General features: G+C 47.1%; 1 protein-coding gene across 2 annotated transcripts; it reads right to left on the reverse strand.

Moving 5' to 3' along the window:
• Positions 1-1,973: 1,973 nt before the first annotated feature.
• CDC73 (cell division cycle 73) lies at positions 1,974-25,416 on the reverse strand. 2 transcript variants are annotated; one of them, XM_085845116.1, is made up of 18 exons: positions 25,212-25,416; positions 22,909-23,014; positions 20,547-20,616; positions 19,768-19,830; positions 19,436-19,488; positions 19,256-19,344; positions 18,872-18,965; positions 13,423-13,554; positions 13,111-13,212; positions 12,846-12,915; positions 12,649-12,713; positions 12,421-12,478; positions 11,583-11,618; positions 11,317-11,404; positions 10,981-11,139; positions 5,006-5,106; positions 3,509-3,650; positions 1,974-3,364 (listed from the first exon to the last, which is right to left on the reverse strand). In XM_085845116.1, the coding sequence occupies exons 1-18, from the start codon at positions 25,340-25,342 to the stop codon at positions 3,328-3,330; spliced, it is 1,596 nt and encodes a 531-aa protein (XP_085701242.1). In that variant the 5' UTR covers positions 25,343-25,416; the 3' UTR covers positions 1,974-3,327. The 2 variants fall into 2 exon arrangements, with proteins under 2 accessions (XP_085701242.1, XP_085701243.1); XM_085845117.1 differs by having other exon boundaries at positions 22,909-23,027; positions 25,212-25,391.
• Positions 25,417-26,846: the final 1,430 nt, after the last annotated feature.

Genomic DNA, 26,846 nt, shown 5'->3' on the forward strand with positions numbered 1-26,846 from the left:
GTGTTTTAGAGATCGGTGACGAAAACAATGGGGGCTATGACATTTTATTTTTATTTTTTTTACTCGTTTTCAAGAAATTAGAAAAATTCCCAAAAACATGTTTTCACTTTGTCATTATGGGGTATTTTGTGTAGATCGGTGAGAAAAAAAAAAAAAAATCAAATTTAATCAATTTTAAATTCAGGCTGGAACAACAAAATGTGACAAAAGTCGAGGGATGTGAATACTTTCTGAAGGCAGTGTCAGTGTTATTCCAGAGAAATAAAAACAAAACACCTTAAAAGGGAACAAAACGATGGGAAATACATCCGCTTCAGGCATTTTACTTTGTAGGGAGGACAGGAGTACAAGTTCTACTTATTGACGACCAGGTATGGCGTGAACATAAATTCCACCTTCAGTCAACTCCTCATTTATACCCGATGGGTCACAAATGGCCATCGAGGGATGGTATAAACGAGGCTCATGCGGCTCGACGACCTCACATGTATGCTCACAATGCCCCAAAAAAGGCAATCTGAGAGCACAAACACATTCGCATTTTCATGTACCATTGAGACGACCACCAGGGCCCCACACATACATTACTTGAGCATCTTCCTCCTTTTTTTCGGTGATGTCTGAATCTGATATTGAATGGTTTACATAATCTTACAAAAACGACTTCGTCCACTATAAACAGTGCCAGCAATTTATCTGACCCAATTGGTCTGTCCGTGTTCCCCAAAGATCCGTCTGTGGTCAACTTATCGTCTCATGATCTGCATCCACGTCCTTCAATTTAAATATCTATTTCACGGCAACGCTGCGGATAGCCAGATCAATTTGTGCTCGTCCCCTGTCTGTGTGCAATTCAACCATGGATGTTCATGAATTTCTCTCAAACCTAATGCTGTTGTGGTGAGAACGACTACCACATTCGCCATCGTCCCCTAATTTATGCTCATCCGCTCCCCAATGAGCCTCGTGCGGTTCTATCCGATCGACACGTGACATCACATGCATGGTCAGCTGAAAGCAGGTCGACCTTGAGTTTACATTATGAGCGAGTATAGTAAACAAGGAAGATGAGGGGGGCAAGCAGAGTCAGACACGGTATGGATTGTGAGTGAGGGGAGAGGGGGGGTTCCCTCTCAGTAAGAAAGGTCATGCTCTCAGAAAGCTACATGCATTTCCTTCTTCCAAACATTTCCAGTTAAATTTAATTTTGACATCACTTACAATGTTTATTTAATTAACAGTGCAATCAATTTGGGGACATTAATTGGGCACAGTGTTGGTCGCTGTAGCCAGCGTGTAATCTAAAGGCTTGGAGAACATGAACTCATTGTCGTTTTCCTAGTTTGGGTTCGATTCTCAACCCCGACAATTAGCTGTTGGACTTCCCGAGCAGCCATTTCATCAAAGTGTGCTGTCCCTCAAATAATGGGTTAAGCCTACGGTCCTATCTGCTAGCATCAGCGGATGGCCGCGAAAATCCCCAATGTTTCGATGAAGAGAAGACGAGTTATTGCTGACACTCCATCAATCCTTGTGAAGGAACTGGGCCAAAGGCAGTGTTCTATAAGCCACATGCATCCACTTCAACGGACATTACGTAGCAAAGATATTTGTGTAATTGGACCTGCTCTATCCCCAACGTATTGCACAGGTTCATCACCACACAGAGCAATTTGACAATTACAAAGGCCAATACGATTGGTTGTTAACAGAATCGGAATCATACCAAGAGGGACATTTGGGACCATCACAGTCCTTGCACATCCTTTCCCGAAATACTTGGACTGGACGGCCATGGTGGACCCTGATCTAAGCACTCAGTGAGACACGAACATTTACACCTTACAAGTCATCAGTCCAGTCTGTGTCCTACTTATAGATTCTTTGGATTACTTTTTTTTTTTTAACCATACTATGGTACACTTTAGTCACATCCAAGATACCACTCGCGAAAAATAGGAGATTCTCACACATTGCGTCTCAAAGCAAATGTAATGCTTCACTCAAGTTTAATATCCTAACAAAGAAACTGCCAAGAACACGACATGAAACAACCAAAACCATCGAGAAGCCAGATGTACTGATGTGAAAGGCAGTCCTTGTAATCAGCACACGGATAGCTGCTTTTCACTAAATAATGAATGCAGACAGTGAGCGGTGACTGATGACAATTACAGTGACGGGCGGAAGAATGACACAAAACATCAAAATATGACACATTTGGACGCAGTGTGCCGACAATGGCGCAGTCAAGACGAAACGATGAGAGCAAATCTAAAAGGTCATTTACCATAAGGTTCATTTATAAAATATTTTTGATGTGCTACTGCTTTGCAGGCTGTTATTACAGTCAATCGCTCACCAGTGCTACATCTTTTAATGTACATAATGCCTGAGAGGTACGCACACTTGCCTCTGAGCCTGGGTTCAAGTCCTGACACGGCTAGAAACTGTCATCCTGGTGTTTCACACGCAGGGTGAGGCATCGATGTACGCGCCATCCCTCGGGAGGACCCTTCTGCAGTCATTGGTAGTCGGTGGATGTTAAAGATCCAGCGGTCATGTCTTTCATGGAGCGTCGGCGAGTTATCGCCGCCACCCTGAACAAATTACAAACTCCTACGCTGACTGCTGGGAAGGAAACGGCAAAACCACCGAGCATAAACTATGCCCAGAAACTGCTACGGTAGTGTCGAGCAGATTAAAATGAGATCTGTGACGTTCCAGTGGTACACTCTCAATTGTGGTGAGGAATTGAGCTTTCCCGGGATCCGTTACTAAATGGATGCAGATCAGGCTTGTCATCCTGTTCCAAACTCATCATTAAGCATTCTCCCCTATCGTGTGTTAGATCAGATTTGCGAGCAACGCGAGTCCTTACAATTTACCAATCCTGATTGAATAACAAGACTCGTAACATGGAAAGAACAAAAAAATAAAAAACACCTCGCGCTGCATTGTTTTTAAACTTTTCTTTACAAATGTTTTGTTGTACTTTCTTTTATTAAAAACAAAAGAAAAGCTCATGTAATACATGAAGCAAATGATACTTGCTGCAAGCAATAAGGAGAGTCTATATCACCATTTTGAAACCTAACTGAAACCTTTCGAAGCAAAGAAAGGAAGAAAAACTTTTTGAAAAGATAATACAAGTTTCACCTTCGACGGAAACACCCTGTCTGTCTCAATTAACCCTGACCAGCTCCAACCAGGCAGGCCCAACTCGTCCCAACAAGCCTGATCAAATCAAGCCAGCCTCCGCCGACATGGAGATCAACCCATGGTAAGTCCGGTCCCTACAGCAGCTCCACACAGTTCAGCAAAGCTCTAAAAGCGAAGTTGTGGTTTGTTCTTAATCATGAAACTGAGAAAGAGACATATAAATTAGTATAGTTCTTTTTGACTCACCCAAACCGCAAAAAATAAATAAAAAGACAAAAATAAAAAAATAAGGGAGAAAAACCAAACAAATGCAAACACAAGGGAGGACAAATGTTGATTTGCTGACCTGTCCAGCTCCCTCCAAAACCTCAGCAGGACGGCTTTGTCCAGGTGCCGCCTGTGTATGCTCAGCTCCATCACAGAAACATCCCATGCGGCCACGTTGTGGTCCAACTTTGCCTCTTCAAACTTCACATGGAATGCTTTCACTGAAAAATATATATTTAATAACAATCAAGAGCGAAGTGGCGCCTGCAAGGCACCGTTTGTTGTTTTTATGAAGATCATAAAACGGTGATGGCAACGAAAATCAAAAATATCGTGCCGTCCCACATGGCATTTGGAATCAAAGCCGAGCTGTCAAACAAAGCTTCGTAAACGCATCACAATCAATCAAACCTGCCATGGAGGTGGAATGGTTAGACCGTCCACGTAAAACCAGATTTAAAAAATAGGACCACCTGTCTTGAAGCTCACTTGCATCAGGAGCAACAGTCACTCAAAACCCCTGCAAACCCCCCTTGACCCTGAATTGTTTAATGTCGTGAACAAACTTTGGTACATCAACGGTGATGAAGGTTGTGGTCAAGTTTCATTGAAATTCTGTGTGTGGTTTAAACAAAAAAAAAAAAGAGAGCAAATACCTATTTTGGGGGGTGGGGGGTCAAAACCCTCCCGTAGACCCCTCAATGAGTGCAGATTTTGATGTGGTCAATACACTTTGGTACATCATGGTTGAAGAATGTTGTGATCAAGTGTTTTTGGAGGAGACAGCAAATACCTATTTTTTGGAGGGTGGGGAGGGTTTCACCCCCCCTCCCCCACAGACCCCTTAATGAGTGCAGACTGTGATGCGGTTGATACACTTTGGTACATTACGGATGATGAGGGTTGTGATCAAATTTCATCAAAATCGTTTGTGTAGTTTTGAAGAAGGGAATAAATACCTATTTTGGGGGGAGGGGGAGGTTAAAAAAAACCGTCATAACCCCCCCCCCCTAATGAGCGCAGATTTTGATGTGGTCAATAAACCTTCGTTAGGAATCATATATGAAGCTTGTGGCCAAGTTTCATCAAAATTGTGTGTTTGGTTCAAGCGATAATGACTAAAGTGTTTACAAACTGACTGACTCGCTCACTCACTCACCTACGGACACTGCTCAATAGCATAAGCTCACCTGACTAAAGCCCAGGTGAGCTAAAAATGGGACGTGCTGCTTCCTTGCTTGACACTCAACATTTAAGGATCGAGGACAGACAATCAACTGTCGGTTGGTAATAATCATGCAGGCTTTGATGAGCCAAATGACCTCCTCCTGATCCTTGTAAGAATGTAAGGGAACTCTTGTGATTAAATGAGGAAAATGTCAGGGGCATGGAAAAGAGAGGACATTCCATGGCTTGTGAAAAATGCCAAACGATAGTAAATAAGGCACATTCAAAATATCTCGTGTGCATGCTGTACTACCCTTATGTTCTTAGCAAGAATCAAGTAATGTTCTCGAAGAGTTCATGTAACCAGTTCATATGTTAACCAGAGTTGTAATGCAGAGTAATCTCTCACCACGGGTGAAGATGTCCACAGGAGAGCCGTCGGGCAGCAGCCACGGCCAGCCCTTGAACTGCCAGCAAGGACCCTGTACCAGCACGGCAACAACACGGTCCCTGAGCAACACCAGACACACAGACGACAATCGGTGTGGCAGGACGAGAGGGGTTTAAACAAGTGAAGGAGATGGGTGCCCATTTGGAGAGTGGAAGGGGCAGTTGAAGCATCTCAAGTAAATGAGTAAAACTGTTGTTGGGAAAGGTACAAAGAGAATCAGGGGATTGCAGTGGTTTGAGAGTGGACATTATGAAACTAAAAAGACATTACCTGTATGTCGATAAAAAGGTAGGCGTTTGTGTGTTCGTGTTTAGAGGGGGTGAAACAAGTTTTTATTGGGCTGAGAGGGGAGGGGTGTGGGTGGGGGGGAGGGTGTTATATAATACTGTTACGGCTGTGGAAATTCGCAAACCACCATTTAGGGCCCGTAGGTGAGATATCTCTAAGTACATGTGTAGTTAGCCCAAACCCGTTGTATAGAGGGAATTTATGTGATTCACCCGGGCTGCGATCCTTTGAGTTAGGCGTTTTTCTGTTTTATCTTTATTTTGAACCAACCACGTCTCAAGCGCCATCACACAACAACCACACCACCGCCACCATCTACGCTCCCACATCATCGCATCACCGCCATTCCCAAATGGCACCATAGCCATCAAACCACCGCCGAAAACATTCCACCTCTCTCCTTCTACGGCCATTCCCGCACCACCTGTGAACACTGAACGTCGGGCTGTCTCGGGCCCGTTCGGCGATTGGTGCTGAACGCACCAAGCCGCGAGCGCAAATAGCGGCCTTTCCGAGGGGAAAATTCGGATCAAAAACGCTACACGCCCACTTTTCCTCCGTCCAATTAGCGAGCGCAGGGCGGCTTGGCCCCGCCTCCAGGTGCGTGTGTGTGAAGTCGATATATGCAAATTCTAGGATCAGGGGAGATTCACGCCCCTGCTTCCTCCGACCAATGGGCGAGCGTGGCTCCGCCCCCGAGGTCATTCTGATCCGAATATTTGCATATTAGCTGCTCCTGCCAGCCTATAAGAAGGCGAGCGCAAGGCGAATGAAGAGAGTTGGGTTCTGGAGTCGCCGAGAGAGTTTGGAAAAGAGAGTCGGGTCGGTCGGGTGAGGAGAGTGCGGAATGGAGAAGATTCGGGGTGGAACTGCAAGCAAGGGAGCTCGGGTTCGAGGGGAGAAGGACGGCGGGGGCGACGAGGTTACGGTGTGCGGAATCGCTCATCTCATCGCGGGACCCAAGCCAGCCAGCCATCTCCCTCCCCCAGGGCATCAACAATTCCCCCTTTCCCCCGCGCTGAGATAGTGCAAAAGGGGGCCCCATTCCCACCCCACTCCAAACGTCGTGCCAACGAAACCCGCCAAGGAGCACGGAGTCGGGGCACAGCCGCGCGGCCACATTTGCGGCTCGCCCGCCAACGCGTCACGAGGACGCGGGTAGGACCCCCCCGGTCTCGCGGACCTGGCCGCTCCTCCAGGTCACGCGCACATTTGGCCTACAGGCCTGTCTGCCCCCTTGTCTATGAGGGTGGCTTCTTTTCTTTGCTTTTGTGTAAATGTGTGTTGGTGCCGTCTGTAAAGTAAAGCTGTATAAGTGTTGCCGTGTGTGCGCGAAGTCGGTATTAACTCTGTGTCGTTGCTTTTATTGTTTTGGTTGCTATATGTGCATTTTGACTGTGTGGCTGTATATACGTGCTCTCCTTGTGCCGGGAAATAAATGTGCTTGCTTGTTGAACCGTTTTCCCGTTTCGTTTCGTCTTTTCTCCAATCGACCCTGCATCCTGCTTCACGTAAAGGGTTCGTAGTGGGTGCAACGCCCGGTAAATAATCTGAACCGTCGAGGTCGACGATAACACCGCTCGGTTATCTCGATAGTACGGAACGGGCCACCCAAGCGGCTCGTGTCCGGAGTCGACCTGCGGCGAGGTACGATCGCCCGGTTTACCATCCGCGTGGGTACTTAGGGAGGTCGAGTTTGGCGAACAACTCTATCCTACGCGGGTGGCCGATTGTGGTGAGGTTGAAAGGCCCACCCGTGACTGGCTCCGGGCGATAGTTCCCGGAGGGTCACGACTGAATTGTCCGTCCGGTGGGCGACGTGCCGCGATCCGAGTTACGTGGCCATCCGCACGCCGGCGGGCGTGAATTCGCAACAATACGTTTGGATATTATTTCGATAAACTTTGCAAAATAATAATTATGATAATAGAAATGTGAATGTTTTATGTAAACCCAGAGTACATTTGTTAAAATGAAAAATTAACATGTTATGGAAATAGTGCATCATGTTTATGACATTTTAAGAGTCCTGGTTACTTTCTTCCTTCAAATTTAAAACAGCGATCTATTCCCAGTAAATAATTTAATCAACATTTACACTTTAGTAAACATTGTAATGAGAGCGAAGTGGATGACGCGCAGTCGCTAAATCCCCACACTTCCCACCAAAAGCAAAGTTGAAAGACGGTAAAAAGTTCCACCAGGAATGACCCAAAGTCCCCATACCCTGGGGGCATGACTCAGGGGTCAAATCAAAAACAAAAAATGTAACATCCATCATGCGTCCCCCCAATGTTGATTGCATATACAAAGTTTCATTGAAACAATGTTTAAAATGTGCCCGTAATTGTATTTTTCGGTATTTCATCTTTTGACGATGCCCAAGGGGGCTTCGCCAAAAATGATACCACTCTTGCACCTCCGTGCCATGTAGTGATCATAACTACCAAGTTTGGTGAATTTCTACACAACGTTTAAGAGGAGATAACGTGATGGATGGAGAGACAGACAGACAGACAGACAGACAGAGACAGAGACAGAGATAGAGCCGATTGCAATATCTTTCCTTTTTTTATTATAAATGTGTCAGTCGACCTTTAAATTTGTTTTTAACCACGGGTGGAAAAACTCTGCTTTTTTGCGAGTTTTTAATATCGCTAAACTCACTTCATCTTACCACCGTTCAAAACTCAGAACAAGGAAACTGAGGCAACGAGTAGAGTCCGCCAAAAGTCGTGGCTGTATTTCAAACAGCAATGTGGGAAATAAGAAGTATGTTGGACTGAATATCAAAGATGGAAATGAAGGAACACACTTTGCAGATTGTTCACAATTTATTTTGTGAAAAATCACTTGCAGTAAGTAACCGCCACGGGCATCCACACAACTGTGCCCGCTGCACAACACACTCCATCACTGATGCCAGTGTTTCCAGCTGAATGTTAAGGATTTATCCACGAATATTGTTCTTTAGTTCCTGTAAGGACTTGAGGTTTTTTTGGTTCAGACGAACTGTGCTTCCCCATTCTCGGCTCACTCACCTGCATTTGATTTTTCATTTATTTATTTTCTTTTTTTCTTCATAGTTTCATTTACGGATGCTTTCTGATGGCTCTGATTTTTCCTGGTGTATCGGCTTCGATGTCTGTTGACACACAAAATTATTGTGCTTCTCCATTGTCTCGGGTCACTCACCTGCATTTTTAATTTTTTTTTATTTTCCATTACCTCCACCACCAAAGGTGAAGGAGGTTATGTTTTCCCTCCTTTCTGTCTGTTTATCTGTGTGCAAGATATTTTTAAAAGCTGTGGACGGATTCTGACGAAACTTGGTGGACACGCTAGGTGTGTGACAAGGATGAATTGATTCGGTTTCGGTGAAGATCCAAATCCGGATTCAGTAGGTATACGCAAAACTCTGCCAGAACGATAACGATAACGATGATGGTGTCAGTGTGGAATAAATTACATGCTTTGAGATTGTGAAATGCGACACGTTATTAATTTTATTTCAGTCATTGTAAAGCAAGACAAACTTAGCTCAAATTGCCTCGGTACCCTGCACACGCAAAGTGAAAAGCAACTGGTTCATGTTTGCCGTTTTACTGTATATTGGCTCTGAATTTGTCCCAACCGCACATGCGCAGAGAGGTGACAGTTTTTAATTTTATTTTGTCTGCTTGTCTAGCAGTCAAAATTGATAATCGTTCCAAACAGGAAACTTACTGGTGTCAAGGACGTCACAATGGACCCACACAGCAAGCACGAATAACTAGTGTCACGTGTGAGATAAGGTGGTATAATAGCCGCTGAAGAAAATTGCAGTAGAACCTGTAATTTTTTTTATTTGTACACCTTTAAACCTCTTTAAACCTTTACTTAAATTTAATATACATGAACACTGCATAACATCTTGTCATCTGCATAACATGAAATAAATCGCTTTCATAATACTTCCAAGAGTGTGTTCAATTACCAAGTTTTTTGTAGCCAAATGGCTTAAGCACTCGAACAAGCACTCCATTCAAAACCGTTGATAAGGAACGACTGGCTTGGCAAGCGTTAAGTCCACAGGTTGGACCGTTGTCTCACTACAAGCAGACAAGACCTATCCAATGGTGGAGTCATGATATCATGTAGAACACCACTACTTCCTGAAAGGAACAGACATCTCATTCTCCTCGACTCAAAGTTAAGGCTATTACAGTAACTACACGTTCTTATCTAAAGATGGGTGGTGCAGCTGTCCACTGTCGTCCACAGCTTGACTGCCTTCTTGGAAGACTTTGATTATTACCTCTCACCAATTCCACATGAAACAATCCCAACTGTTATCCTGGGTGACTTCAATGATGATCTACAATCAGCCAGTATTCAATCAAAATACTCAGGTTCATGTCCCCAGGAGGATTCTCAAAGCTTGTGAAAGTGCCCAACGGCCACCAGACTGGTTCTCTGCTGGATCACATTGACTGCAAGAACTCAAGCATCAACACGTTTGTTGATGTTGTGGATGTCTGCTACTCAGATTATGATACTACCATTGTATCTCTACCTGTATAAGCTACCTTGCCTCTGGTGCAGTCACTTGTTTATCTTCTTTTGTTAGTCCTGCCCCGAAAGGGTCGAGAGAATTGCAACCTGTATACGTACGCGCTATATGTGCGTGCACGTGTACGTCCGTGTACACATATATTTTTGCTGATTTTTATAAATTTTGATATTTTGTGGTGTGTGATGGGTGTGGCCTGGTTATAAATCCAACCCTTCCTCAGCGTGGTGATTGGGTGAACGGTGGTGTATCATCACACTCAAGGATTACAATAACCCAGGCACAGTGTGCAAGCTAACGCCATCTGAATGTTCCCTCGAGTGCTCACTTTCGGAGAACTTGCAGCACTCCTAGGTGAGGATGAAGTCCCCACAGAGAGCAAAATAAAGCAAGACAAGACAAGGTTTGAGGGAACTGTGGACCACAACACCATGAGGGGATCACACATTAAACAAGCCTGGTGTTTGCTTAATTAGGGTGTTGGGCTTGGGATCCCAGGGTCCTGAGTTCAAATCTTGCTCGGCTGTTGAATTAATACCAGGTGGGGTTGACTCGGCCTGTCATCCTTCTGAGGTCAGCAAAATGAGTACCAGCTTACTGATTACAGGGGGCATTGCATCAGCGGCACAGTCTCACCCTCAGAAAATGATGCAGCCAAGCAGCCACAGGCTGCATATGAATTTTTTTTTTTTAAGCCCTTGAATACTTAAGCTTTGCTCCCTCTGTTGGGGGTGAAGTGACTGAATTAAGCAGAGAATAACAAATATTGGCTGTACCATTGTTCTTTTTACGGAAAGCGAACCTGTAGTTTAACAGTACTTTGCGCTTCTTCATTTGTCCCAATCGTGCATGCACAGAGAGGAGTGAGATAATTTCTCTACTCTGTATGTTTGGCAGTCAAACAAAATTGAAAATCATTCCAAACAGGAAACTTACTGTTTTTAAGGATGTCATAAAGGGCACGGATAACTAATGTAGTGTGTTCACCCTTAATAGGTAACCTTCATCCCGTAGCAACATCTGAGCAACTTGGGGTCTTTCAGACCTCCCCTCCCCCCCCCCATCCCTGCCTCCTCCTTCCCCAAGTACATACCAGTCTTGAGGACCCAGTTTGAGGGGCTGGTCGATGACCCGGTAAGGTACCAAGCCACCAGGTGGTGCCCCCGGTCCTCCAGGCTCTCGCCTTCGGTGGATCAACACTTCTGTCTCTCTCACACAGCCCTGACGTCGCTTCTCATCTGATGGTATAAACCTGCAGCGAAAGTACGCCGGAAACAGAACCGAAAACAATGCAAATATAAAAGTCTACACCAAGGCAAAGCAAAGAATGGAATTACAATTAAACAATCAAGTGAAAAACATGACGAGAAAAACCACACAGTTTCCACGTTGAGACCGGAACTCCCAATCAAAATGAGTGTGAGCCCACCGGTGGTCCTGAAGCAGATCTTTAACGTTGATCATGGTGACGATAGAAGAAGGGGCGGCTGGGATAACGATGATCGGGGTGCGTGATCCTGCGCAACGGAGACACGTGAGCGTGGTGTCCGTATTAAAAAGACGACACAGACGAACGAGTTTTATAAGCCAATTGGGCAATGAGATTTTAACGAAAACAAGGTAAAGGGTTCACATTTCCAATAAATTATGTAAACCTTCGTATGTATACAAATTGCTGTACAAACACAAACTCGCCTTTCTTTTGGTTTGGTGGAGGCCGTGCTTGGGAAACTGGGGAACAAAGAGGGTGGGAGGAAAGGGGGAGGAGGGAGATGAGATCGAGTTAGTAGTTTGTGAACAAACGGATCTCAAATAACTTAATTATTCAATCATGTACACTGAGAAATAATGCCAACCTGCTCTAACCACACAATACACACCCAACACAACCAGCAGCCATGAACAATCACCAAAAACCAACAACACCGTGCACCACACAATAAGCACCCCAACCTACAGGAATGAGCTATCACCACAAAGCAACAACAACATGCATCACACAACAAACACACTACCCGAGAGCCATGAACTGTCACCACAAATCAACAACACCTTGCATCACAATAATTCAAACAAACCAAGGATGGAACAAATTAATGCATCATGTTGTAATTACATCACAACCCGTGGTCACAGCCCATCACATCACAAAATTACATCACAATGTATCATGTAACCGCTTTGCTATCACAATGAGGAAGAAAATGATTCTTCACATTCATCCATTCATCATATATACAAATCGGCCAAAATCTTGGACCCCCAACTCAACCCCCACACATTTGCCCTTCCCTTCCGCTTATTCCCATCTCATCCCAAAATGCTTTGCCTTTTTACCCCTCGTCCCACTCTAACATCCTCATCGTCCACTACAACCTTTTCTCAATTTCGATTTTTTTTTTTCTTTTTCATTTTAGTCCATCTAAATAAAATAGATTCCCCTTTATGGTTCTGCCATACATCAAGATATTAAAATATGTTGAAGTTGGAAGTTGATTAAAGTAATGCATTCTTTCTTACAACTACAGCTCACTAGGTCTAGGGATGGGCTGAGCTGGGCTGGGAGCAGTCTTCCTGGCAGATGCTCCTTCCTGGGATCGGTGAAGGGGTGTGTGTGGGAGGAGGAGAGAGGGGTAATATGGAGGATTTTCAATGAGCAGGAGGAAAGGAGAGGGGGGAGGAGGCAGACAAGAATACAAAGACACGTACATGCATGCAAACTTTGTCCACTTGTTTGAAAGAGCAAAATAATTTGTCTCACCGTCACAGATTTGAGTGTCATTCCGTGGTACGTCCCCATTGTGTCGATCTTGAAACCTTCCGTATCTGGAATTCAAACAAACGGATTGAAGCAAATGCACAAGCACGTGGAGCACGAGTACGAGCACGAGCCTAATGCCAGGCCCTGTGAATCGGTGTTTGAAAAATTATTTTATTTGAGTGAACGTGGGAAAGCACCTTCTGTGCCCTTAAACCTCTCTTGATCGTAACGATTGTACGATGCCGGCACCGAAGTCTTTGGCAGAGTCTGGATGGAGCAAAGAGAGAGGGAGAGGGGGGATCTTAAATGAAGTGAAATTACCAACAAACTGAAATTAATGAACCAAAAACAACAGCAGAAGGGTCAAAGGTGAAGAAAAAGTAACAGGCCAGAGAAAGAGAGAAGAATAAAAATAACAGGCCAGAGAAAAAGAAAAAGAACAAGAACAAGAATAAGTTGTACCGGTTGGACAGGTGGTTGAGGGGCTCTGGCCTCGGCACCCCCTTTGCCCTCCTCTCTTGCCTTTACTGACTGCAGGATTGCAAATATGTTTTTGGAGAAATCCTGTTACATTGAGGACGACAAAAAGCATGGCAAGAACTTAAAGGCAGAATGTTGCATCTTTTGCTGAATGACACCAATGGTATGACAAGCTTCCACCACAATACAAACATTATCCATCAAAGCTCCCAATGGCATCAACATGAAGGTATTGCTACAATGCGCATCAGAAATAAAGCTTAACCCTCCCATTAAACTCTGATACCTCCTCACCTTCCCTCCACTCTGCAGTACAGAGCTACGGCTTCTCCATACCCTCTCTCTGTTCACGATATCCCTGGTGGCTCCGGCATCCGACTCGACGAAGGAACGAGGGGCCGGAGGTGCCCCAACACCACTTGCAGCCTTACAAAACAAACGCACCCATTAGAACATCCACGACGCGTCGTTCACGTGACACTTTGTACAAAACCTCCTCCTATTCCACAAAGTAAATGTTAGATAACGAGTAACCAAGACACGTCATTGAAACCGCATTGCAAAATGGTTCATTTTAATGTATTATTTGTACTCTGGTGTTCTGTCCGAAGGTAGGTTTGATACTGCTGAAGCAGTTTCTTGGCAGGGGTTAGACTGTTGTTTACCATTGCCTTCCCAGCAATAGTTAGGGCAGGAATTTGTAACTTGTCCAGGGTGCCGGCGAAAGATTGCCTAATCTTCACAAAGGGCACCGTGGGGATCTTTAACATCCACCAACTAATGTCGGGAGATGGGATGCCCAGTTTATTGTCCATCCGAGGGACGGCACACACACATCGATTAATCACCCTGCCTGTAAAACACCAGTGTGACAGTTTATTGCTTGGTCTGAATTCAAACTCAGGCTAGACTGCTCAGAGGTGAGTGTGCGTATCTCTACGCCAGCCTATCAGCCTCATTATAATACTACAAGACAAAATAACCACATGCTGATGGCAAAGCGGTCACCTTCAGGTGGTGTGGGGCCGGAAACCTTTTACAAGATAGAGTTCTTATCTCCTTTGTCTAAAATAACTGTTGTGTTGGGTAAACATTCTACATGGATCGATGCTTAAAAACTGAGGTGCATTGGAGCAGTGGGGTTGTGCAACCACGTGACAGGAAGGAGTGCACCGCCGCCTGGTCGCTCTGCTGGTGGCACAAACACTGAAACATGTCCCATGCAGCAGGGTCCAGAATCCTGATGCTGTGTGGACTGTGCTGCCCCGCTGATGGACCTCTGGTAGCTTGTATGTGTTGCTGCATTTGATCCTGGGGAGTAACTGATGAAATCTATCGATTCAGGTTGTTCCTGATGTCTTTGTTCCTTTCATACTTCTTTCTAAATTTTTTTAACAGTTCTCTTTATTCATTCTAATCCTTGCTTTTTCTTCGCTTTCATCTTTTTTACTCTCTATTCCTCTCTTTCGTTATCTATTTCTCCAAGGGAAAGTGAATTCTTGCAGAATTTTTCTGTGAGGCGCACTTGGCTGTGCTTGGATGGGTTTGAGGGTTGTGGAGTAGCGGCTGAAACCCGAATCCTATCCAGGTTCCTCCTGATAACTCCATTTTTGCTCTTTACTTCTTTGTGTTCCTTCTTGGTCTTCAGTTTCATTACAGCTTATTCCATATTTATCGCGTTGCCATATTCTCAGCGTTATTGTCGTGTAGCTCTTTACGAATGAGACACGTTGATTTGCATAATGGTGACGTTAAGCCACTCATCGATGGCTTGAGATGTACCAATGCGCATTGTAACAGCTTCCGGGAGTGCTTCTTTTAGATAATACTGTACTCGTACCTTGATCACATTCAGTGGCCTGCAAAAGTATTCACCCCCCCCCCCCTCCAAAGTTTTCACATTTTGATGCCATCTGAGCTTATTTCATGATGCTTTCACATCAAACTTAATATATGTCGCCTTCACAAACACTCCAAAGTGATAAAACTAAATGATATGCAGATGAAATGTGAATAAGTTACATTAACAGAGAAAAATCAGATGATTCTCAGTTGTATAAGTGCTCAACCCCTTTGCCAAATTAACCCGAAACCACTTCAGGAGCAAATAATTTGTTTGAAAGGTTACAAAATAAGTGTAATATGTTTCACCTGTATGTAAATCAGTGGTTTAATTTTAAAATTAAGCTTCCCCACTTATCTAAGGAGTTTTATGGTGCAACTCACTTGGTCAACCAACAAGCAAATATGAAGACCAAGGAGCTTTCCAAAGAAGTCGGACATGAAGTGGTGGAGAAACACCGTTCAGGAGAGGGTTATAAAAAGATTTCAAAATCGCTCATCATCCCTTTGGGTACGGTGAAAGCCATCATTAAGAAGTGGAAGACATCCCAGATCAGGACACCCATCCAGACTCAGTAGCCGGGCAAGGAGGAAATGGGTTCAGGATGTCACTGTAAATCCAACAATGACTTTGAAAGATCTGAAAGGCTCCATGTCTGAGATAGGGGTCAGTGTTCAATCAATCAACAATATCCCATTCCCTTCACAAAGCTGGCCTCCATGGACAGGTCGCAAGAAAGAAGCAATTTCTGAAAAAGACACATCTAAAAGCTCATTCGGAGTTTCCGAAAAAGCATCTTAATGATCCTGCAGACATGTGGACAAAAGTTCTGCAGTCAGATGAGACAAAAATTGAACCTTTTAGTCTAAATTTAAAGCATTACGTCTGATACAAGCCTAACATTGCACATCATCCAATCAACACCATCCTTACTGTCAAGCATGGTGGTGGCAACATCATGTTATGGGGCTGTTTTACATCAGCAGAGACTGGCAAGCTTGTCAGGATAGAAGGAACAACGGACGGTGTAAAGTACAGGAGAATCCTTGATGAAAAACTGCTCGAGTCAGCCATGAATCTGAAACTGGGTCGGAGATTCACATTTCAGCAAGACAACGATCTAAAGAACAAAACTAAAGCCACACTGGAGTGGCTGAATAAGAATAAAACAAATGTTCTTGAGTGGCCCAGACAAAGTCGTGACTTGAACCCAATTGAACATTTATGGTGAGACTTCATTATTGCAGTCCATCGACGATCCCCATCAAACTTGGCAGAACGAGACCAATTTTCACGTAAAGAATGGGTAAGATTTCACCATGTCACTGGTAGAGACCTACCCAAAAAGACTCATTGCAGTCATTTCTGCAAAATGCGTTTCCACCAAGTACTGACCTTCGGTGATGAATACTTTCACAACCAGTGAATTTTGATTTGTTCATGTTTTTACAGGTATTCCTGACATGTAACCTCCTTCACCTATAACTGTGTTTTGTTTGATCTCTCCAGTTATTAATATAAAAGTTCATTTGGAAACATTGTTTCCACATAATTCATAATTAATCTACATGTGGAATTATTGGTATGGGGTGAATACTTTAGCAGATACGCACACACACACAGGAGCTAATTGGTGGCATCAATATTGTAGTGGTGTATATTTTTATAGTCTTTGGGTGAATAGGTCAGGTCAGGTCAGGTATGGGAGCATGCGCCGGAGCAGCTCGTCGCTGCGTCCACTTTCCACCAGTACTCCAGGGGCCTCCGTCAGGGTGAATACCAGCACTTCAACTGTACTTGAGCAGGGAACAAAGACAACATACACGAGAGGAATAACCACGCCAAGACCTCTTCACAATAATAAATACCGAAAAAATATTGGGTTTCCAATTGGACTACTGGGGTGGATGAGTGGGTGGGAAGTTTGTTTGCAAGATCAAAATAAAAAATAAAATAAAATAAAATAAGAAGAATTGTAACGTTAATTAAACCAGCACGGCACTCTTCGACGTTGACCGATATGCCCCCGCCCACATGACATCATTAAAACACTTGTACCAAGTTTTATTTAAATCCCTTCAGCTGTTCTCAAGTATCACATTTTACGTGTCATGATATCTGACCTCTGACCTTTGACTTGTTGATGCCAAAATTTAACCAGTTCATATTTGCATCTTAATATATATATTTATACCAAATTTGGTCAAAATCCCATCACTGGTTCACAAGTTAGCATGCAACAGAATTTCTCCCAAACGGGACCTCTGACCTTTTGACTCCATAATCTAATCAGTTCATCTTTATATCATTATACACTAACAAAATACACCCCGTGTTGCGTGACGGTGTTATGGGGGGGAGGGAGAGGGGGAGAGAGGGAGAGAGGGAGAGAGGGAGGGAGGGAGAGAGGGAGAGAGGGAGAGAGGGAGAGAGGGAGAGAGGGAGAGAGGGAGAGAGGGAGAGAGGGAGAGAGGGAGAGAGGGAGAGAGGGAGAGAGGGAGAGAGGGAGAGAGGGAGAGAGGGAGAGAGGGAGAGAGGGAGAGAGGGAGAGAGGGAGAGAGGGAGAGAGGGAGAGAGGGAGAGAGGGAGAGAGGGAGAGAGGGAGAGAGGGAGAGAGGGAGAGAGGGAGAGAGGGAGAGAGGGAGAGAGGGAGAGAGGGAGAGAGGGAGAGAGGGAGAGAGGGAGAGAGGGAGAGAGGGAGAGAGGGAGAGAGGGAGAGAGGGAGAGAGGGAGAGAGGGAGAGAGGGAGAGAGGGAGAGAGGGAGAGAGGGAGAGAGGGAGAGAGGGAGAGAGGGAGAGAGGGAGAGAGGGAGAGAGGGAGAGAGGGAGAGAGGGAGAGAGGGAGAGAGGGAGAGAGGGAGAGAGGGAGAGAGGGAGAGAGGGAGAGAGGGAGAGAGGGAGTGAGTGAGAGAGAGAGAGAGAGAGAGAGAGAGAGAGAGAGAGAGAGAGAGAGACATGAGAGCAGAAGTAGAAGAGAGGAGGGAGGGGAAGCTATAGAAAGGGGGAAGTTGGGGAAAGCAACGCTTCACCAAACGATGCTGTACATACGAACCAAAAGCAATCACTAAAGACATGGAGGTACCGCTCACGTGCGACCTAATGATGTCATCGAGCATGAACACTGAAAACAAAGCATTGCGACCAGACATCATACATAAGAACAAATAAATAAATAAATAAATAAATAAATAAATAAACAGAAGAAGGCATTGCTAAGTGGCATCAATTCCAATGATTTTTGACTAAACGATGCAGAAATCAATAAAATGACCAAATACAAAGACCTCAAGAATGAAGTGAAAAGATCCTGGAAACTGAAGAATGCCAAAGTTGTACCAGTGATAGTTGAAGCTACAGGAATGATGACGAAGAACCTCACAAAGATGTGAAAAAAACTATCCCTGGGAATATTATTATAAACGAACCACAGTTGGAAACTGTCCGGGGCTCAGCGACGATCCTGAAGAGAGTCCACGCCACAAAACTTTGAGAACAGAAAACTTCACAGCTTGGTCTGTGAATCATGACCCCCTTACTGAAATGAAGTTGGATACTTTGAGCCCATCCTGGGAGGACTACATTCCACATTCTGAAACTCGCATATGTAGATTCAATCAACGAGACACACACACACACACACACACACACACACACACACCCACACACACACACACACACACACACACACACACACACACACACACACACACACACACACACACACACACACACACACACACACACACACACACACACACACACACAGTTTGATTTTGATCCCTTTAGCCGCTCTTAAGTTATCGCGGCAACAAAAATCTATCACGCACGCATGGATGAACAACACAAAACAATTCCTCCGGTGCCTTATTCAGGGGGAGGCATAAATGTGTGCATAATCACCTCCATGTCTGGGCGGATACTGGCACGCTTTTTTGCCATGATCTTGGCCTTGATGGCGGCAATTTTCTCCACTGACATGGCCTCTGATAGGGACCTGGAGAGGCGAGGCAAGGAGTGAGGTGGTGGGGGTGGTGATCGGTGTGGGGTGCATTTTATTTTTTGGGTATGGAATGTTTCCAAGAAAGAAGGGATTTAGAGCAAATTTAAAACAAATTAGTTAAAATGAGGCTGGGGTAAGAGTTGTGTGAAAGATTAAAAGGGAAGAGCGATTAAATGCGAACGGACTAGACCCCTGTTGAGGATGCCATATGGCACCATGTCCAATCTTGCATCATCGATTTTACACTGGTCGTCTCGAGTATAAGAAACCAAGCCATGTAATACCTGATGGTTTCCGTGGTAACCGTTCCCTCCTTGTGGCCCTCAAGTCGAGCAGCAAGTCGAGCCTTGTCTTGTCGCACACGCTCCTCATCCTGCACACAATATGTGCGGCTCCGTAAAACGATTGTCCGTTTCACATAGAGGAATCAACAAAACGAAGGTAAAGCCCCACAGCATTCCCACCTCGAGCCTAGGCTTCTTTGCCTCCGCCTGTTGTTCATCTGCAGCTCTTTTCACTGCACAAAGAAGAGAAAATGCGAGAAGAAAAAAAAATGAATTAAGAGTAAAGAGACCTAATAAAAGCAGCTGGATGAAAAATTATTAGGGGCCAAAGAAGCTGGGTGGAGGGGAGAGGAGGGTGAGGCAGGAACGAGCCGGGGGAAGGGCGAGGCAGGACCGAGCCGGGGGGGAGAGGGAGGGACGAGCTGGGGGGGGTGCGAGGCAGGGACGAGCCGGGGGAGGAGGTGAGGGAGGGAGTTGTGTGAGGGGAGGCAGAAAGGTGGTGCATCTTTTACATTGTGTTGGCCTCTGTAAGCCAATTTCCAGTGGAGCACTTTTGTCAATCGATGCAGAAGAAGCTGAAAAAGAAAGTGAGGGGGGATGGTGTGGGTAAGGAAGGAATGATACACATTTTGACAAACTAATCATAATAATAAGAATATTCGAGGCACAGTGATTTATACAAAGTACCCGTTAATAAGTGGGAAACCAAAGTACCACATTTGGTGTCGATGTGCTTAAACCTTGCCATTACAAACCAACCAGTGTGCAACTCTCGCAGCCTGAGGGGTTAAACCAGTCACCCTCCAAAACACCAATTTGATTGAAAAACAGTTAACCAAAACAGCTCACCTGCCAAGATTACCACTTGACTATAAACTACACCACCAGGGTTCCCGTCTCCGACGGGTTCGTATACGTCTTACCTCAAATGAGCAATTTTTTGGAGTGTGTGTTGGTAGAAATGGAAATTCAACATGAAGTGATGATGTGGACCCTGACATGTGGTACATGTTTACCTGATAGACAATGGTGGTCCGCTCAGAACAAGAACTATCATTAGTGATTACAATTGGCAAATACACCGCCATTTCACATCAGATAGTTGTGCAAATCGTATCATGCAGATTCAACATTTTGTCATCAACGTGACACGGGCAAAGTGTTTGTAAAGGTTAAGATGCCCCGATTATCTCCACGAAAATCGTGTGAGAACACCCCAACTCGGTATTAAAGTACAAGGTATGCAAATGTATCAGATTCTTCTTCACCATTTTGTAACCAGTGGCCTTACCTGTCTCTCCATTAAGATAAGCCAGAAGGTCCTTCCTGTCAGGCCGACGTACCACAGGAATGTTTTCGGCCTACGTGAGACGATTCAACGAGAGAGACAAAAGTAAACATCATCTCCCAAGATGTAAACATAGATACAAATAGTGATGAGATTATAATCATGGTATTTATACGCTGTACTTCCTTAAACCAATCAGGTGAACACCAAGGTGTCCTGCTGACATCGTACATCATCTGAACGTCATTTTAACATCGCAATTTCATCACGGGACTTTCGCAACACCGAAGTACAGAAGGAGCGGCTTTATGGTCATTCTTGCTTTGCCCCCCTTTGGGGAAGGTTCCATTGCCGTGGCTGCTAAAAATGACGTGCTTCAGTTGAAGGAGATCATTGCTATGGAATAGTGACCTATCCAGGGGTGCTTCTTCACCACACAATAGTTCAGGACTTCCTGAGAACACTTCGTGATGGCCTGTCAATATTGTTACGAATTTGGGAATTCGATTGCACACAACATTCAGGTTCCTTTCGTCAGTCATGTCGATAAGTGCTTGTTCCCTAGATAGCTCACCTTCCATTGTTTAATGGGCAAAAATCGATTAAGTGCGCTGCGAGATTCAATTTACTAGTTAGGGAGCGATCATAACACAATGGTGATGCCCCCCCCCCACCACTTCTGCGAAGAGGAAGAAGAGCCCTCCCGTCCCGTGATTCATGACGTCAACAACTCCCTCCCACCCGTGATTGAGCGGGGGATGGATCACGAGGGCATGAGTCACGCCGGGAGCGGGGGGGGGGGGGCGGATATGAATAAAAAGGGAATACTCTGCTTTGTTCGGAGTGGCTTTTCAGTAGACCTTCGGGTTCTGCTTGGCTTAGGTTAGGGTCGAGGCTTTTTGAAGGCTTTCTGCTTTGGCGAGGCTTTCAGTAGAGCTTCGGCTTCTGCTTGGGGCTTTTAGTAAGCTTTTTGTAGAGCTTCGGCTTCTGCTTGGCTAGGGTTGAGGCTTTTTGGAGAGCTTTTTGCTTCGGCCTGGCTTTTCAGCAGGCCTTCGGGTTCTTCTCGGCTCGGAGTTCTTGGTCCTTGCTTTGTTCATCGGAAGAGAGTTGAGCTGGTTGCTCGGCTCGAGCTGCTGGTGGTGACTTCTTGCTCTTGGTTCGTGTTGTGAGAGGCTTTGTTCATCAGAAGAGAGTTGAGCTGGTTGCTCTGCTGGCTCATCTTGGTTTGTGGAGCTCTTTGTTCTCCGCTTGGTTCGACTCATCGGCCTCATTTTGGAGGTGGTTCTTCGAGATAACGACGTATCGACGGGAAGGATCGGCGCCTCGTCTGACCAGCACGTGTTCACAAGCGCGAGAGGATTCGCTGGAGCCCGGGAAGGATCGCGGCTCACGGTGATTGGATCCAGCTCGCTCTCGCTGGAGCCCTGGTCCGAACAGCTTGAAGACCACATGAGGTGGAGAGGTTCGAGAGAGGTTCTGGGTTTCAGCTCATCTGTCCCTCCGAGCTGGAGTCCGTTATTAAAGGCATCAGCCACCATTTCGTGTGTGTGTGTGTGTGTGTGTGTGTGTGTGTGTGTGTGTGTGTGTGTGTGTGTGTGTGTGTGTGTGTACGTGTGTACGTGTGTACGTGTGTGTGTGTGTCCGTGGCGTGTCTAATAAGTAGGAAACTGTTAAGTGCTTTGTGTGCTGTAAATGATTGCACTGCATTTCGTATAGTCAGTATAGTTCTGCTCTTACGCGCTTCCCTAGTTCCCCATTATTATTAATAAATACCCCAATTGTTAAATGTTTTCAGCTCGTCGCGTCGATTATTTCATTGACTGAGCATTTCGTGTGTTGGGAGTTAGAAAGCCGTTGGTTTGCTGTAAAAGGGGGACATTCGGACCGACAGCTCTCGGCAATGAAGCCGCTCGGAATCGCGCACGGGACAGGCTCGCTTCAGCGGCTTGTTCCGTACGAGTTCCATCGAGGGTGGAATACCCCGGAAGTTGGATCACATTGGTATTTAGGTAAATTGAAGATTGGCAATCGACCCTACCCCACGTGGTCTGCCTATTGGCGTATTTCGGTTCTTACACAAGGACCCGTCGGCTTCGGAGTTATCCGAGCGGCGATCTATATTCCGGGCGATCGGTCGGACCCACTCGACTAGCGGCTCCATCAGAGCGGTCGGTTCGCGGCCGACCACCGGTGCCGTAACAATATATTGGACCTACCTACAGATCTGCAGAAAATATTATAACCCCATCCCCTAAGAAAAAAAAAGGAAACTAATAATTTCATTACAACAAAAGGTTAGAACCACATGAGTGAGGGGATGGGGACGGTGGGGCTGGAAGTGGGAAGCAGTGTGTGGGGCAATTACCGCGGCCAGCCGTACATACACTGGATGTGACAAGTGTACGTGGTTGAGGAGGAACAGAATCGAGTCCAAGGTGTAATACTCCTTTGGCTGCCCATCTTTGCCGGTCCTGAAAATGAAAACTGTCACAAACCACAGAAACAAACTGTCAATGTAACCAAAAGCAGGTACGCGCACAGGTTGGATGAGAACCATCCCTTCCTCACCCACCATATACATGGAGCGTGACTCGAGGATAGCCGAACGGAAATTGGCCAAATTTGAAGCCACGCAGCACAAAATGGACACCCAACACCTTACCCGTTTACATCCAAATGTCTAAAATCCACTCTTTCCCCACAGACTTACTCACCCCCCACACCCACCCCCAATTCCCCCACCATCAAAAGCGACGCCCCCACGGAGGTCAGGTAAAATGCACTAAACTGTAGTGAAAAAAAAAAAAATCTTCCCTTAAAATCATCATCCATAACTGCACTGTTCATACACCGAAACCACCCAAAGTCCGCCACACTCCCGCTCCACCGGCGCCGCTCGCTCGCTCGCTCCACCGGCGCCGCTCGCTCGCTCGCTCCACCGGCGCCGCTCGCTCGCTCCACCGGCGCCGCTCGCTCGCTCCACCGGCGCCGCTCGCTCGCTCGCTCCACCGGCGCCGCTCGCTCGCTCGCTCCACCGGCGCCGCTCGCTCGCTCGCTCCACCGGCGCCGCTCGCTCGCTCGCTCCACCGGCGCCGCTCGCTCGCTCCACCGGCGCCGCGCTCTCGCTCCACCGGCGCCGCGCTCTCGCTCCACCGGCGCCGCGCTCTCGCTCCACCGGCGCCGCGCTCTCGCTCCACCGGCGCCGCGCTCTCGCTCCACCGGCGCCGCGCTCTCGCTCCACCGGCGCCGCGCTCTCGCTCCACCGGCGCCGCGCTCTCGCTCCACCGGCGCCGCGCGCTCGCTCCACCGGCGCCGCGCGCTCGCTCCACCGGCGCCGCGCGCTCGCTCCACCGGCGCCGCGCGCTCGCTCCACCGGCGCCGCGCGCTCGCTCCACCGGCGCCGCGCGCTCGCTCCACCGGCGCCGCGCGCTCGCTCCACCGGCGCCGCGCTCTCGCTCCACCGGCGCCGCGCTCTCGCTCCACCGGCGCCGCGCTCTCGCTCCACCGGCGCCGCGCTCTCGCTCCCACCGGCGCCGCGCGCTCGCTCCACCGGGCGCCGCGCTCTCGCTCCACCGGCGCCGCGCTCTCGCTCCACCGGCGCCGCGCTCTCGCTCCACCGGCGCCGCGCTCTCGCTCCACCGGCGCCGCGCTCTCGCTCCACCGGCGCCGCGCTCTCGCTCCCCCGGCCCCGCGCTCTCGCTCCGGCGCCGCGCTTCACCGGCGCCACCGGCGCCGCTGCTCCACCGGCGCCGCCGCTCGCTCCACCGGCGCCGCGCTCTCGCTCCACCGGCGCCGCGCTCTCGCTCCACCGGCGCCGCGCTCTCGCTCCACCGGCGCCGCGCGCTCGCTCCACCGGCGCCGCGCGCTCGCTCCACCGGCGCCGCGCGCTCGCTCCACCGGCGCCGCGCGCTCGCTCCACCGGCGCCGCGCGCTCGCTCCACCGGCGCCGCGCGCTCGCTCCACCGGCGCCGCGCCCTCGCTCCACCGGCGCCGCGCGCTCGCTCCACCGGCGCCGCGCCCTCGCTCCACCGGCGCCGCGCCCTCGCTCCACCGGCGCCGCGCCCTCGCTCCACCGGCGCCGCGCCCTCGCTCCACCGGCGCCGCGCCCTCGCTCCACCAGCGACACACTCCGATCAAACTGGTTCAAACCACCTCTCCGGCCTTCAATCCTCTTTCATCCCTGGTGTTGGCTTCATGGTTCGGGTGATGAGCTTGAGATCCCAGGATCCTGAGTTCAAATCCCCCTCGGCTGTTGAATGAACACCAGGTGGGGTTGACTCTGCCTGTCATCCTTCCGAGGTCGGCAACATGAGTGCCATCATGCTGGTATCGTATCCCGTGTCGGAGTGGTGACCCCGTCCAGGATTGCGCCCAGTAGCCAAGGAGACTGTTTAAGGATCACTAACGCTCTGCACAGAGTGTGGTCCCATTGGAACGGATGGAATCCTCTTTCCACAGAACTCACCCCCGCACCACTCACCCCACGGAGGTCAAGTAAAACGCACCAAACCGTGGTGGAAAAAAAAATAAATCTTGCCTTCAAATCATTACCATCTATTCCTGTCCTGTTCATACAATCGAAGCAACCCAAAGACCGCCACACTCCTCCCCTTGACCCTCCGATCAGACTGCTTTCCACCACCTTCAATCCTCCTCCACAGAACTTACCCCCACACCACGTAGTTGGTTCGAACGCTCTTGGGCCACGAAAATTCGCCGAAGATAACCTCATCACCCTTCACCAGCACGTCTCGTCGCTGCGTGTTATGTTGTCGCAGAACACTAAGCACGTCCGCCATGTCGCTTAGCGAGAAGATTACGTGTTACGTCATCAAGACGGTTACGTGTGGTCGGCTCTTCTTCTTCCTCGATGAAAACAAATTTTACAATCGATTAATAAACTACAAATGCTCCGATGAAAATACTCGTCACACTTTAAGAATCTAAAGGGAGGGAAAAAAACCCACAACGACGAAGTTGAACAAAGTGTTGAACTATTATCGCCAACTATACCACCATGGCTTACAAAAACCGCACATAAAAAGATTTTTTTAAATGTCCCCTTGAATTGTGATTTGGTCACGGTTACCTTTACACATCTGCCTGTGAAACAGACCGAATGATGTGTGACAGACACACCCTGGTGATTCAACGTTCAGGGTTCTACCATGAAAGAGCTGGTGCACTGTATGAGTGTGACACGAGGCCCCAAAAAGTATCATTGTAGTTGTGACTTTTTGTGCAGTAGATAGTAGAAAAATCGTGCAAATTATGATACAAGCATCAAATTTGGCATTTCTGTTCTGCAGGGCTTTCTGATCAAATCTGCCTGATTGGCCATTAGAAAATCCAAATTTTTGAAAAATTTGAAAAAAAAAATTTTTTTTGAAGTCACAGCTGGCTGAAATTCTTGAAGCGCAAGTGAACATCCCAGACAGAGAACCAAGGGGAGATGCAGTCATCATTGATGGCTCAGCACTTATCAATGCCCTACCTCCACGCACTTCAAAGATATTTGATGACTATGCGAAAGAAGACATAATCCCAAAGGTGGAATCCCATGGTGCCAGCCCAGGTCGAAAAACCAGTTAAAACCAGTACACATTTTCAACTGGTCTCTATTGGTTCTAATTGGTCTTTAACTGGTCTCTATTGGTTTCAACTGGTACCAGTTAAATTCAGTCAGAATTCCAATTTCCCAGTTGAAAAAAACAGTAGCTCATATTTGTACCAGTTAAAGTCTTACTGGTTCCAGTTGATACCAATTGCAATGTACTGGTCCCAGTTGATAATAGTTGCATTGTACTGGTCTCCCAGTTGATACCAGTTACAATGTACTGGTCCCAGTTGATACCAGTTACAATGTACTGGTCCCAGTTGATACCAGTTAGTTAAATACAATTGTATTTCAACTGGTAATATATCACTCTATTCCAATTTCCATATTAAAACCAGTAAGAAACCAACTGGCTTTACTGGTACCAGTTGGCTACTGGTTTTCAACTGGTACCAGTTGACCAGTAAGCTACTGGTCTTTACTGGTTTTTTGACCTGGGAGGTACGAGAGGGTGGACGTAGTGTTCGATGTGTACAAGAAGTCAAGTCTGAAGTCCGAGGCAAGGAATCGGAAGAAGAGAGACAGGAACCAGTAAGACCCCAAGTAACTTGAGAAGCTTTCTTCGAGATGACGGCAACAAGACTGAGCTGTTTCACTTCCTTGCGGAAAAGATGTGTGAAGCACAGACGACAAGCACAGTCATTGTCACAAAAGGAGAAGATGCCATTAGCAACACAAGGAAGTCA

Source organism: Eptatretus burgeri, chromosome 11 (genome assembly GCF_056783735.1).
Source record: "Eptatretus burgeri isolate ZD-2024b chromosome 11, Ebu_testis_v1, whole genome shotgun sequence".
Lineage (NCBI taxonomy): Eukaryota > Metazoa > Chordata > Myxini > Myxiniformes > Myxinidae > Eptatretus > Eptatretus burgeri.

What these genes read in the sequence shown, in the direction of transcription:
- CDC73 (XM_085845116.1), bottom strand. Translation starts at nt 25,342, where the DNA reads ATGGCGGACGTGCTTAGTGTTCTGCGACAACATAACACGCAGCGACGA. An exon ending in TGTATGTACGGCTGGCCGCG is followed by an intron (nt 20,617 to 22,908) that starts GTAATTGCCCCA and finishes CGTCTCACGTAG; the next exon opens with GCCGAAAACATTCCTGTGGT. An exon ending in CTCAACCACCTGTCCAACCG is followed by an intron (nt 12,916 to 13,110) that starts GTACAACTTATT and finishes TGCTCCATCCAG; the next exon opens with ACTCTGCCAAAGACTTCGGT.